General features: G+C 53.8%; 4 protein-coding genes across 4 annotated transcripts; all 4 read left to right on the top strand.

The window, feature by feature from the left end:
• Positions 1–434: 434 nt before the first annotated feature.
• Positions 435–1,600, top strand: PV07_01849 (uncharacterized protein). Its single transcript, XM_016388422.1, has one exon. It carries the CDS (start codon positions 768–770, stop codon positions 1,158–1,160), a length of 393 nt encoding a protein of 130 aa, XP_016255350.1. The 5' UTR covers positions 435–767; the 3' UTR covers positions 1,161–1,600.
• A 1,052-nt stretch (positions 1,601–2,652) lies between these two features.
• On the top strand, positions 2,653–3,663 carry PV07_01850 (uncharacterized protein). Its single transcript, XM_016388423.1, has one exon. It carries the CDS (start codon positions 3,200–3,202, stop codon positions 3,542–3,544), a length of 345 nt encoding a protein of 114 aa, XP_016255351.1. The 5' UTR covers positions 2,653–3,199; the 3' UTR covers positions 3,545–3,663.
• A 434-nt stretch (positions 3,664–4,097) lies between these two features.
• On the top strand, positions 4,098–6,589 carry PV07_01851 (uncharacterized protein; the record flags this gene model as incomplete). Its single annotated transcript, XM_016388424.1, has 7 exons — positions 4,098–4,145; positions 4,232–4,653; positions 4,703–4,920; positions 4,975–5,335; positions 5,382–5,727; positions 5,806–6,000; positions 6,050–6,589. The coding sequence occupies 7 exons, from the start codon at positions 4,098–4,100 to the stop codon at positions 6,587–6,589; spliced, it is 2,130 nt and encodes a 709-aa protein (XP_016255352.1).
• Positions 6,590–6,861: 272 nt separating this feature from the next.
• Positions 6,862–7,398, top strand: PV07_01852 (uncharacterized protein; the record flags this gene model as incomplete). Its single annotated transcript, XM_016388425.1, has 1 exon — positions 6,862–7,398. One exon carries the CDS (start codon positions 6,862–6,864, stop codon positions 7,396–7,398), a length of 537 nt encoding a protein of 178 aa, XP_016255353.1.
• Between the last annotated feature and the right edge of the window lie 5,966 nt (positions 7,399–13,364).

The raw sequence follows: 13,364 nt of genomic DNA on the forward strand, positions 1-13,364 counted from the left end.
GCTCTTAGCGGGGGTGTCGGGAAATTTGGGCATGGCTGGCATTGGCTGGCAGTTGCTGGCAGCGGAGGACAGGCCCGCAGTCGCCCAGGCACAGGCCCAGGAACCCGCCAGGCTCATCCAGGCACAACCACTCAGGGGCCGCAGTTTCATCTGCTGTCCCTCCACCTCACTATCCTCTTATCCACCGCTTCTCCACGATCGTCGAACCCTCATCCCAACTCAAATCAGCCAGACAACCACTCAACGCCTGCCGCCCTGTCTGTGTTGACACCAGCGCTTTACTCTAATCCGGTTCACCACCGCACGCAATTTACCCGACCTCTACGACGATGCTACCGCTGCCAGGCCAGCGCTCCACCATGCCCTTGCCCAGCCCGTCAGATATGCTTTTGGCCGCCACATATACTCGTGCGCCTCCCTGCCCATCTCCATGTGTTGAACCTCTCCTTCCACCGTCGCAGAGTCCCAGGATAGCATATTGCTGTCGTCCGAGTCGCTGAGCTCCCTCTCAGTTCCTATCACGCTCATTCCCCTTCATTCGAGCAGCGCTCGCTCATCTCGCCTTGCGCGACACCTCTCCAGGACTATAACAGCACATTGACCGACCACGGCAGGTCACCAAACACTCATTTGAGATTTATACGATACTCGAGACGTCGCAGCGACTATCGGAGAGCGCCCAGGCGCATTCAAAGAACCAAACTGCGGCTCCACGCACACACACAAGACTTGATACGATACCATCGTCCAAGACAATCCGAACCAAGATGCGCTTCAGCTCGGCCATCGCAGCAGTTGCGCTGTTGCTAGCACCAGCAGCTCTTGCTGATATGCCTCCCGGAGACTGGTCGGGAGAGACCACCATCACAATCACATCCTCTTTCTCCACCACCCTTACCATTACCAAGTATCTCACATATGTGAATGCTTCTACCACCAGTTCCGGCTACCATGTCACGCCTACAGGCTGGAACGTCACTTCTACTGCGCCCACGGCTGCAAGCACTATCAACAAGCCAACGTTGACGGCTCCCGCTACTGCTACCCTCGGCATTTCACCGCCTATCGCTTCTGCAACTGGCGCGGCGAGCGCTCATGAAATCAACTTGGCCGTGGCCGCTCTGGCGGGTGCCGCTGCCGTCTTCTTGGGCTCGTTATAACCACAGCCCTTTGACATTGAATCGACATGCCGAGCATGATGCGGCATCCAGTCGATATTGTTTCCTTTCCTTCCTCATGTTTTGACTGAGTCAATGTTTCACGTTGCGAGCACCAGTATGCTCGTTTACACTTGTCTGGATAACAACAACTTTCATCTCTGAGAGAGTTTTTGAGGCACATTGCGGAGGGGTGATTGTCGGAATCTTTGATTGTACCGCAGCCGGTACTTTCACGAACTACACTACGCGTCAAAGTTGCAAATTGGGAGAATTACGCTATCCACGCCCGGAGCGCAGATGAGTCGGAGCACCATCCGCCATTGTACAGGACGGTGGTATCAAGCATGAGTGTTTGGGCAACGACGGCTCTTGCTGTTCGCACACCAGGTGGATGAAGACCGGAAGGAAAATGGTTCTTGGGATAGGGGTCGCGATAGGGGTGGTACAGGGGGGGAGCGCGATGGGGGGGTGGGGGGGGGGAAGAAGTCTACGATGATGATGGATATGATGTCCCACAACCTTTTGAAAGCATGCGAAGAGCGTCGCGGTCTCCTTTTACGAAAATGGTGGTGAATTCGTCTGGGAAGCTTTTTCGGCCCACCCACTCACTCCGTCTGTACAGATAGCCAGTTAGCGCAGCCTTGTAATTGAACCGAGAAATGTTATGAAAAAAAAATGATAGGTTTGTCTTAGTGCCTCGTGGCATTGGATTTGGGCACAGATAAGGCCGCGGTTGTCTTGCCTGTGTTCCGAGAATACTCTTGTCTTCTCTCTGTTACCGCATATGGAATCGGTGGTGATGGTTGCTAAAGGGGGGGAAGGGGGGAGGGGACTGGGCACGAGGAGGCCTCCTGTCGCTCAACCTGCCGGCTAAGTCGATCCCCGTGATCGACGGCGCAGAGATGGGCATCATGTCTCGCGCGGAACTCTTGTCACGCAAGCCACCATAGCAATAGCACAGTACAAGTACGGAGTGAAGACACGAGGTACTCGTAGGTACATAGACGCCTGGGCCACCGCGAGACAGAGGCGCGGATCTTGCCAATAGTAATAATACGCATTGACGCGTAAGAGGACGGAGTAGGGGGGAGGGAGGGAGGGCGGAGCACAGGCCATTGGTTTGTTATTGCTGTTTGTCTGTCTATCTGTCTGTTTGTTTGTGTGTCGATGTGTCTGGTCTGTTATTGACCTTGTTGACGTCCCTGGCTGGATTGACTATGCGGTGGTCAAGATCGAGCAAGTGTGGCGCGATGGAGTGGTGGAGAAACATCTTTGGCGTAGGGAGGAGGAGGAGAAGGTGGTGGGTTGTGGGCGCGGCGCTGGAGAATCATGGCGGTCGTGGCGGTGGATTGGCGCTTTGGTGGATGGCCGTGGCTGTGGCTGTGGCTGTGGCTGGTTCTGGGGGGGAAGGGGGCGCCACCACCGCCTAAGACCAAGATCTACTAAGTAGACGGGTGGGCGAGTTTTCTCGACGCGTTTCGCTATCCATCCTGTTGGGCACCTCGATGGCCGCATTCCCTTACTGTCTCTCTCATCGAATTCCAGCTCTGCCTTTCCCCATCTTGGTCTCGCAAGCTATGGCGCTGAATTCCACTTTCAATTTACAAACAAGACCCTCCGACTCACCTTAGCACTCATAACGTCGTGGATTCCCCGCGACTTCAACGTGCAAAAGGATCTGTTCCCCCATACTTGTCACCATTCAACATTCTGAACCCGTCCTTTGCCTTGCTCCTTATACCGTCGTACGAGTGAGACGCCCCACAGACGGCTTTTCCTGTCCAGTCATCTGCCACCATGTTGCCATTTGCGATCGTGGCATTTTGGCCCACCTCGATCTCCATTCTCTTATAATGGTGCCCAGAAGCCCTTGATATTTCCGGGTGTAGTACATTATCCAGTCCTTCACAAGTACTTGCGAGGAGCATGGCTTCCTGAGGTCCTTTCACGACCGCAGCTTCTTCATTTGCAAGTGCCCTCCGTGCCTGGGTGCAGGGAACAGGGTCTCGAGGTGGTCGAGAAATTCCGAGACATCATCGATGAGCTTCTTCAATACGGCCATTTTCCACGTGCTTGCGTGTATTGGCACCGAGACAGTTGTGCCGCTGCTGCTTCAATACAGACCCGATGCAAGGACAAAAGCTTGTGGAGACATGAACTTGCTGCCATGGGCAAAGATCCAAGGACATGGATATGGTGATGGATTTACTGAGCCTGGAACGCGCATGTTTCGATATCAAGGGCAGAGATGGGCGGGATCTCCTGAGTTGGGCGACGGCGAGGCAACATGGAGATATCATCAGGCGGTTATTGGAGATGGGCGCTCAGAAGGACGTTCAAGTGAGCGAGATCCTGTAGACCAATGTGTATTTCTAGGCTTATGACTCGCCTTGTACGGCGTTGGCGAACGTAACAATACGTCGCAGCGGTTGTTTGTGGTTGGCAGGAGCAGTCAGCTCGTGACGTCTCTGGATCAATCCGCTCAAGGAATCACAAGATACATTCGGAAATCACAATTCTGTTCAGTGGAAGCACTCGATCTGTACATGCTCGAGTACAACTGATCGAGGAAGTTCTGTTTGGACCCATTTTGATATCACGTGCGCTCATTCGGACCGTCGCACGTTTTCCCAGTTTGGCGCTTCTGGCCTGCAAGACAACCCCAGGGTGGGCCTTCCTTGGCAGGTGGGGGAATCATCTGCGTCTAGAGATGCATCCGAGGCCTCATCAGCCATCAGAGTCACTTCGCACACCCACAACTCCTGTGCGAGCTCTGAGGATTTTACTTCGATTAGATCGCAGACACTGGGACCTGCATCACCCCTGAGATGTTGGGCTTTGAGCTGCGTCGAGAAGCCTAGAGTCCCGAAAGTGCACCCAAGCCCATCTTCGGCAATAGCCTGCCACCTTGCCACCAGTGCTGCTACCTATATCACCATGACTGAGCTTGCAAGGACAGCCTGCTGCCGTTGTCGAGAACAAAAGGTATTTGCAATGTCCGGCCACAAGTCTATACCATAACCCCCCGCTGCCGAGATCGTTGCCTTGCAGCTGACGCCTGCTGTCTCAAGTTGCGATGCTCTCGAGAACTACCCACATGTGCCCGATGTCTCAGGCTCAGCGCCGTCTGCGAATTTCCTGCGCCTCCAGACCGCAAAGTTCTCGCCGCCTTCCGCGCGCAACCCAAGAAGCGCAAGCTGGAGCACAACGCCAGTGACCGCTCTCCGAGAAACAATCCCTCAGCCGTCCCCAAACCCAGCTTCTCCAGCCCGGCGTCCCAGCCAGCGAACCACAATTCCGCTCCTTCTGCAGAACTGCGCTCTGACTCCCTTCTTCCTCTCTCCAGGTCACAGGAGAAGTTCTTGCAAGACGTCTACTTCACCTGCATGTTCAACTCGACCCTGGTATTCCATAAGCCGACGTTTTCGCGGGCTTGGGAGGAAGGACGGCTAGCACGACATGTCCTCCTCGCAGTCTATGCAACGGCTACAATGTAAGGTCCCGTCCGTGCTCGTCTGCTTCTACAACCTGACGGCTTGCAGCTTCTTGCCGTTCGACTCACCTCTTGCACGACAGAATGCATCTCTTCTCCAGTCACTAGGTGACCTGAGAGCCCTTGGAAGACAATGGGCTATACGTGCTGGCAAAGAAGTTCTCCAGGACATTGATCAGCCCACTTTCGAGAGCGTCCAAACCTGTGAGATGCTCACATTGTATTGGTTCTCGGCTGGTGAATCCCAGAGGAATACCATGTTCTCTGGTATGTATTTCCTGCGGTGCTTCTCTGCCAACACTCTCTGATACGGACCATCAGGCATTGCATACAAAGCAGCTTGCACGCTGGGCTTGGACTCATCAGAGCCATCGACCGCAACTGAGGACAGCCCCGCATCTGGAATAAGTCCAACTTGGCTTGAGGCAGAGGCAGTGCGACGTTGCTTCTGGGCCGTCTGGTTTACGCAGTGCATCAATTCTGATCACTCCGTTGTTGGCACCACCTACAACGATCGGGTCATGAACTTGTCTCTTCCAATAGCCGAGAGCTCCTTTAACGAAGGTGTCCAGCAGCCTCTAGAAAACCTTTCCAGCATTCTACAACAACACGCAACATTTGCGACCCAGAAAGATGCTGCTCCTAGCATTATGGCTGAACTCATGACTTTAATCTTTTATTGGTACGTGTTTTAGACCTTTCTATACCAGTTCCTAAAAGAAGGGCAGGGTCAGGATTCGCAATCTTGTCCGAGTCACGGATCGCATCTCTGGCAGAGACTGGCTGGCAGAGCTTTTTGAGCTGGAAGGCCGGCTGTCCACATGGTATTCGCAACTTCCCGATTCTTTGAAATATTCCAAACGAAATTTGTATGAACAATTAGTGGTCCTTCAGCAGCCCGTGTACACCTTTGTGCATGCGCTGTACCACCAGTGTCGTCTTGTCCTTCATTCATCCTTGGTCCCCAAATTCAGTGGAATTCGTCTCGACAGGGCAATTCCGTCAGAGGCAACAGCCCTCAGTGCTCGAATTGCCTTGAAGAGCGCTCAGCGCATCTCCGAGCTGGGTGCAGATGTGGGTTGCCCTTAAAAGACCAAAATCTGCAATTTAGAATCCCCTCCATCCCGTATTCTGGTGCTGATGATGACACAGATCCTAGCTCTTGATTGGGACCCTGCCCAAATAGCATCATTCGTCGGATATTGTATGTATGTCTCCGCGTCGATCCACATCGCCTTTCTCTGCTCCAGAGATGCGACCCTCGCAGTCCCCGCCAGAGCCAATTTGATGGCCAGCCTGAAGCTGCTCAAGTCGATGAAGATGTATTGGACGAATTTGCAGAGACTGGTGAGTACAACGCAATATAGGTCAGCCTTAGGCTAACAAAGCCTGCAAGTGGGTCCGAATCAATATGCTCTACGGAGCCCAGATGTCGAGACGGTTGGCTTCGGCAAGAGAAGGGATGGCGGGTTCCACGGAGCCGCAAGCGAACTTCAGCGAACTTGATGAAGTCGCCGGTGAACCACGAGACGTCGGACAATTGGCCGAGCCACTTGCCGACTCTGTCCTGGATTATACCCTGAGGCGGTTGAGACCGGACAGAGCCGTCCTTTCTCCGGCTGCTCAAGCGCTTGAAAGACAGCCATGTCCAGACGATTTATCTCAATTGATGGACGAAGACTCAAGCTCATCACTAAACCCATCATCCCAGTCAGCAAGGCCAGAGGGTCCGATACCTTCGATGGGGCTGGACCAATCTAATTATCTTGTCTCTACAGCTCCACAGATGGTCGGAGGTTGGGATCGCATGCGGACGCCGACTATGCAGTCTCTGAACAATGACGGGCTAGACTGGTGGGAGGTGAGTCTGGACAACATCCAACAGCCGATACTGCCGTATGAAGAGCTCTTCAATCTGGATTTCAACTTATCATAGCGTCAATGCCTGCGTGGAGCCGACGGAAGGCTCAGGTCGGGTTCCACCGTACTTGGGCAGCCATCGGTCCGAAGAACACCCAGTGCGTCGGTGAGTCTTATGGGTTCATGTCCCATCTCCAGCGAGAAAGGGCCTATGATCTCAATCATATATATTATCTGGTTCCAGCAATCGGCTCTACGATCTCATCAACCACATCGACACACCGTTGGTCTCATTAAAGTTATATACCTAGTCATTTCGCAGACTCTACACGACGCTGCTCTGAAACCATGGCCGATAAAAACACTAATAGAAAGCCTCAGCGCTTCATTACCGGTCACAACGTTGATGGCAAGGGTATTATCGAAGTTGTTGACGAAGGATCATGGCGGAAAATCGACAACGACATTGTGAGATACAACGAAATGTGGTCGACAAGCACCTTTCCGATCGATATCCAGAACGACGACAATTTGAAGAAAGAGAAGACTGTCATGTCTCTGTCTTTACCCAACGGCACAGTATTGAGGATGGTCGACCGGTCCCCAGGCTCCTCCTCGGCCATGCACCGCACCCAGAGCCTTGATTATGGTGTGGTCATCGAAGGCGAGATGGAGCTGATCATGGATTCTGGGCAGATTGTCACATTGAAAAGAGGGGATGTCTGCATTCAGCGAGGGACTTTGCATCAATGGCGAAACCCTGGAAGTACCTGGAACAGGATGCTCTTTGTCTTGATCGATGCTTTACCGCTGGAGGTGGGTGGGATAGTTCACAGAGGCGAGACAGGCTACGAGCACGTCAAAGAGATAGGTTCTCGTCTCTAAAGGGCTTTGGCAGTGTGGTGGGGGCTCCGACAGAAGTTGGGAAGAAACATAGACTCGTCAGTGGTGTCTTCCGAATGTGAATAGAGACTCTCTCTTGACAGCAATCAAATCACGACGTTTAGAGCACACCTTCGCATGATATTAAACTGTGAAATTCGCCCTGAATACAGTGGAAGAGCGTCCATTTGTGGCAGGGTGGCGTGCACACCTGGCTGCAATGAGGCTTTGGCTTTGAGACCGAGAGCTTCCCATGTTGATCCCTTTGAGCAGCGGCAGGGAACGGTGAGAGAAGTCTGACGAATACGGGCGGGAGATTGGAGTTAACGGCCAAAACTCCGTGGACTTGACGATAAGGTTATGCTCCCACTGTGCTTGGTCGACAGTAGCGACTCGCAATACAGCTGTCGACCCGCTGATGGTCATGCTGTTGTGTGTATCCCGAGGTTCAACGTCGAAGCATATCTGAAGCATTCGGGCCGAACGACCCCAGCCTGAACAACCCCGAACCTCTTGGCCTCTGCTCAACACAGCGAGTCCCCAACCAATCCAGACTGCGGGAGAGCTTCACCACGAAAGCCTCAGCCCAATGACTGAGGTTCTGGACCCAAGGAGATGAACCAGCCATTCCCATTCTATGCAAAACCTGGGGGCCCGCAGTAGCGAACCCAAAGGGACAGGACAGTGCGAGCCAAGCACTCCCAGATTGATAAAAGAGGCCTTGCTTTCGCCTTGCCTACTGCTACTCCCACAACTCTCCTATCCTCCTCCTGAGCTTCTCTCGAACAACATGTCGTCTTCAGTCAAGACTGCCTTGCGTCGTCTCGAAGTCAAGCATGACGGCGAGGTCTACTCGGACAGACCTCCCACGAGATGGGGCAACCGAGACATATTCCCCGTGCCGCCGGAGCAACGTCGCTATACAGTCATTTCCTACATCTCCTACTGGTCCATAGCCTCCCTGAGCGTCACCTCTTGGGCGTATGGTGGAAGCGTCGTGGCCCTCGGCTTGAGCGCCGGAGAGGGAATTGCCTGCGCCATTATTGGGTCAGTCTTCGTGGGCATCTTTGCTTTCCTCTGTGGCCATCCAGGGGCAACTATGCACGTAGGGTAAGTTGCATGCCTCGTCTTCCAGTCTAAGCCGTTCTAACCGCGTTTGATGCCTCAGATTCACGGCTTTGGCGAGAGTGACATTTGGACTCTACGGTTCATATGTCCCAGTGCTCCTTCTGGTGTTTGAAAATGTCGTCTTTGTAGGTTATTCTCAGCCTCGCCCCAACTAGGCTGACTGGTCGATCAGTTCGGCATCCATGGTTACTTCGGCGGCCTGGCGGCAACGATTGTCATCAACGCTCTGTCCCCAGGCTTTATGAATTGGAAGAATACACTTCCAGAAAGGTGCGTTCTGGCCTCAAGACCACCGCCTATCTGTGCTAACCTGTTTCAAAGCGCCGCCATCACCTCTCAAGCACTAATCGGCTTCGTCATCTACATCGTCGTCTTCTTGCTCTTGTTGTTGATCCACCCCTCGAAGCTCAGACGGCTGGTCTGGCCCGCCGCCATCATCATTGCAGTGGTTTTCCTAGGCCTTCTCGGTTGGGCCGTCAGTGCCAACGGCGGGACAGTTGGAAACCTGCTGGCTGGCAAGATCCATCTCTCTTCGACCAACAAGTCCTTCGCGATGCTCTATGCGATATCCAGCGCCGCAGGGTCGTCCACCGCCTTCTCCAGTCGTATCTCGGACTGGACGCGCTTCGCCCGGACCAAGCACGCGGCTACGGTCCCCATGCTGGTCTTTGCGCCAATTTTCGGCTGCATTGGCCCCCTTTTTGGTATTCTCGCTACGAGCGCAGTTTACTCGAGGTATCAAGTCGTCGAATGGAATCCACTTGGTCTACTGCTCTACGTGCAGCAGACTCAGTATACAGCTGCATGCAGAGCAGCCACCTTTTTTGCAGGCCTGGGGCTTTTCTGCGCAATTCTCATGGTGAGTACCAGCCAAGGAGACATCTTGTATACTTGATCCGCTGACCAATCTTCCCCCCGACTAGAACAATCTTATGGGCAAGATCATCTGCGCTGGGATGGACTGTGCAGGGTTGTTTCCCAAATACATCACGACTCGTCGTGGCAGCTACATACTCACTATTATCGGCGTTCTCATCCAGCCTTGGAGACTCGTGAATGGGTCAAGCACTTTCTTGACAGTTCTGGCTTCCTTTGGGGGTACGTATCTCAAATCCCTGATTCGTCGATGGACTGGGAACTAACGCGAGTAAAGTCTTTGTCGCTCCAATGACTGGCATCATAGCCGCAGACTACTGGATTATCCGAAGACGCAAGTGGGTGATACCTGACATCTACAAACAGGATGGCATTTATTGGTACTCACTTGGTGTCAACTGGCGGGCATATGTGGCCTTTATTATGAGCTTTGTCTTTGACTTACGTGAGTTCGCGCCTTTCCACTCCTGTCAAACGGATGTCACTGACAACAGGTTCTCAGCCGGGTTTGCTGCTTCTGTCAATCACACCGCGATTGCACCGGGATGGACTCGGATGTACGACATGTCCTACATTGTCAACCTGGCCATAGCGACCTTGATATTCTGCTGCCTTTCGTTCGCCTTTCCTCCGAAGGGACTGGGAGTCGCTGGGGCATGGGATGATGTGTCTGTCGTGGAAGAAAGCAAAACGACCGAACTGGCGGTGGACCAAGAAAAGGAGGAGCGCGTCTACGAGGTCGAATGCTTGCCGACGTCGACCACTACATGAAGCAGACCGAGGTGCTCCTGCTTGTGCAAGCACAGCCAGTTTGTGATTGACGCAGTGGTTCTTGATGTGACAGAAGGTGCCAAAATTGTTGCCCATAGTTGGAAGTACTTTGTGTGAATTTCTCCCTCCACGCCACTTGTCGAGGCAGAGTCGAGATCATAGTACATAACATGCAGAAAAGTCTGGGTTTCAATCAATCATCGAGGCTATTGTTGTCTATACAGTGTGCCGTGAGCTGTCCGACTCAACAATTGACCCCATTGGAATCAGATTCGATTTGATCCACAACATTATGGGCTACATTTGTCTGGCTGGAACGCACTTCATGGTGCTACCTATCCAACGAACGCTGCACACACAGTAGATGTTCGCAGCTCGCGCCACTTCATCAACCTGAATGTGTCATGCGTCCTTCTGAGCCAAGACGCCGCCCACGATTATCGAAGCTCAATGTGTCGAAATTTCTGCTCATGACGCTCTGCCTTGCACCAGTGGACGTTCGGGCCGAATGCTGGAGTGGCGAATCGGACACACCCCCACAAATGTCTCATTTGTGGAGAGGCTCTTGTGGAGGCGATCCGGAGTACAACATCTACTCTGTACATCATGTGGATTCACTGTAGTTTCCGACCTCGGGGCCGAGCTTGATGGACTACAAGTCCGTTTATGACTTAAATGAGAGGGTAAAGTCAGGTTCAGTCAACAAGTTATAGTCCTCGATCACAACAAGAAACTAGACAGCCTCAAAGTCCGGACACATTGATATTGAAGTCTCAAGAAAGGTCAGAATGCCTGAGGAAGCACCAGTCGAAATTGGCAAGAACCATGTGTTCTCATCCGGGCGGAGCTCGACCCGCTACTTCAAGGACGGGTACTTTGATTACAACTTTGAGAAGTTCTTGGGGCTGGCGACCTACTCGGGAGCCGAGATAGCAGAGTGCTTCGAGACCGCCGCGCGGATGACGGACGGCGACACCGAAAGCTGGATCCAGGCGTGGACCAGTACCGCGCGCCGTGTCGAGGCTTACGCGGAGAACGCCATGAAGGGAGGCCACAAGGTCAGCGCCCGGGAAGCCTGGCTCCGCGCGACAACGTACTACCAAGCCGCCTTCTTCTTCGTCCCGGACAAGGATCCCCGAAAGGACGAGCTGTACTGGAAGCACACGGGCTGCTTCCAATCGGCGGGGAAGCTGTTCGACCCACCGTACGAGCCGCTCGCGATTCCGTACGAGGGGAAGACCCTCTTTGGGTACTTCTTGCGCTGCGACGACAAGCCACGGCCCACGGTGCTCATCCAGATGGGCGCGGACGGCAGCTCCGAGCAAATCTACTTCTCGGGAGGCGGCGCCGCGGCTCTCCGTCGCGGGTACAACGCCCTCATCTTTGAGGGACCCGGTCAGACCGGCACGTTCATGCGCGATCGCAGCCTCAATTATCGCTACGACTGGGAGGTGCCCGTCGCCGCGGTGGTCGACTATGCCCTGACCAGGCCGGAGGTTGATCCGAAGCGGATTGCGCTGATTGCATACAGCATGGGAGGCTACTTCGGGCCCCGGGCAGTCGCCTTTGAGAAGCGCATCGCCGCGTGCATTGCAAGTGGCTTGGTCCCGTCCATGATGGCGCTGGCCGGGAAGCGGCTCGAAGACATCAAGAAGGCCAACGGCAAGTATAACCACGCCGCGCGGTGGGCGCTGTTCGAGCACATGCCCAAGTACGGCTTCAACAACGACGTCCAAGACCTCGACAAGCTGGAGGCCATATGGAACAAGTTCTCGCTCTACGGGCTCGAGGACAAGATCACCTGTCCGCTCCTGGTGGTCCAGGCCGCCGCCGAGGGCGAGCGCCAGACCGAGATCGCGAAGGTCTTCTTCGACAAGCTGCCCAACCCGAAGAACAAGTTCCGCCTCACCACGGAGGACGACGCGGCCGAGATGCACTGCCAGAAGGGGAACGCGATGCTTCTGCACGCGATCGAGTTTGACTGGTTGGACGATGTGCTGGCTTGATGAAGTGGGCGATCACGCTACGAAAATTGTGAAACATGGCTTGTAGTTTTTTGACACGGACTACTGAAGTCTAGTCCAGTAGCTCTGAGCCACTGGTTCTAGAACTTCAGAGACAATGTGAAAATGCTGGCACACATGATCCCTGTAGATCCCTGGACATGTTTCCGCTACCTGTCTATACTCTGTGCGTTCTTCATTCGGGCCGTTCGGCTGCTCTTGTCAAGAGGAGGTCCGACTATCTAGTTAACAGGGTAGGCCTAGTCCCCAGACTTCCTAGCTGGCGACGTGGTGATCATTAAGTCTGTGGAGCTGCAATACAGCGGGCGGCGGCTTCTTGCTGGACAACGTGGCCTGCAGCTGACGCCTCATGCTGGACACAAAAGTTCACATCTGGCGTGGTTGTTGACAACCAGGTATCACGCGCCTGGTGGCTCAAGCTTGTTTATAGTTGGCTGACAGTCCTTGGTCCTCCCCCTTCACCGCCGTCGAGAATAAATTCCGACGCATCTCAACCTGACACCTCGAGAGGTTGAACGACTTCCAGCATGTCGGTGCGAGCCCGGATAAGTCAACTCTTGACGACTTCGCGGTCCCTGCTGCAGCGGCTCAGGAGCATCTACAGGGATGGTTGGGCCATATACTCGGAGTACGCTCCCGTGGTGTAGTGCTCTGGTCTCCATGTGAGAAAAACCCGTCACCCACCGCATGATTGGTGAGTTTCCAAGCAATCCCTGAGAATTAGACAATTTTGCCATACAGAGGCGATGGAGCATGGAAGATAGTTGATCTACATCATTGTTTTCTTTCGACGAGGCTACGACTGACGAATCTGTAGAGACTGAGCTTCGCTGACCGGCTTCTGCCGGGACCGGGGCTAGGGCGGACGACCCCAGAGGAGACAAAACAGAATATTAGTGGGAGGCAATCAATAGTCTTCGTCGAGTGAGATTACTTTGAGAAGAGCGGCTTCCAGGGTGAAGACGGGACCTGGAGAATGACGAGGCTGAGCATGTGTCGGTTTCTAAAAGGAGAAATGGCTTGGGGGCCGTAGTACTGGGACTAGGCCAGTTCAGGCTAGTGAGGAAGTGACAACACCTGCTCAGTGTCCTCGGCCTCCTCATTGCGCATTCTTTCATCCATTGATGTCTCTCCGCAATCCCAACCTTCGAGCTCTCATCGTCACAACAA

The sequence above is a fragment of the Cladophialophora immunda genome, assembly GCF_000835495.1.
Source record: "Cladophialophora immunda strain CBS 83496 unplaced genomic scaffold supercont1.1, whole genome shotgun sequence".
In the NCBI taxonomy this organism is placed as follows: domain Eukaryota; kingdom Fungi; phylum Ascomycota; class Eurotiomycetes; order Chaetothyriales; family Herpotrichiellaceae; genus Cladophialophora; species Cladophialophora immunda.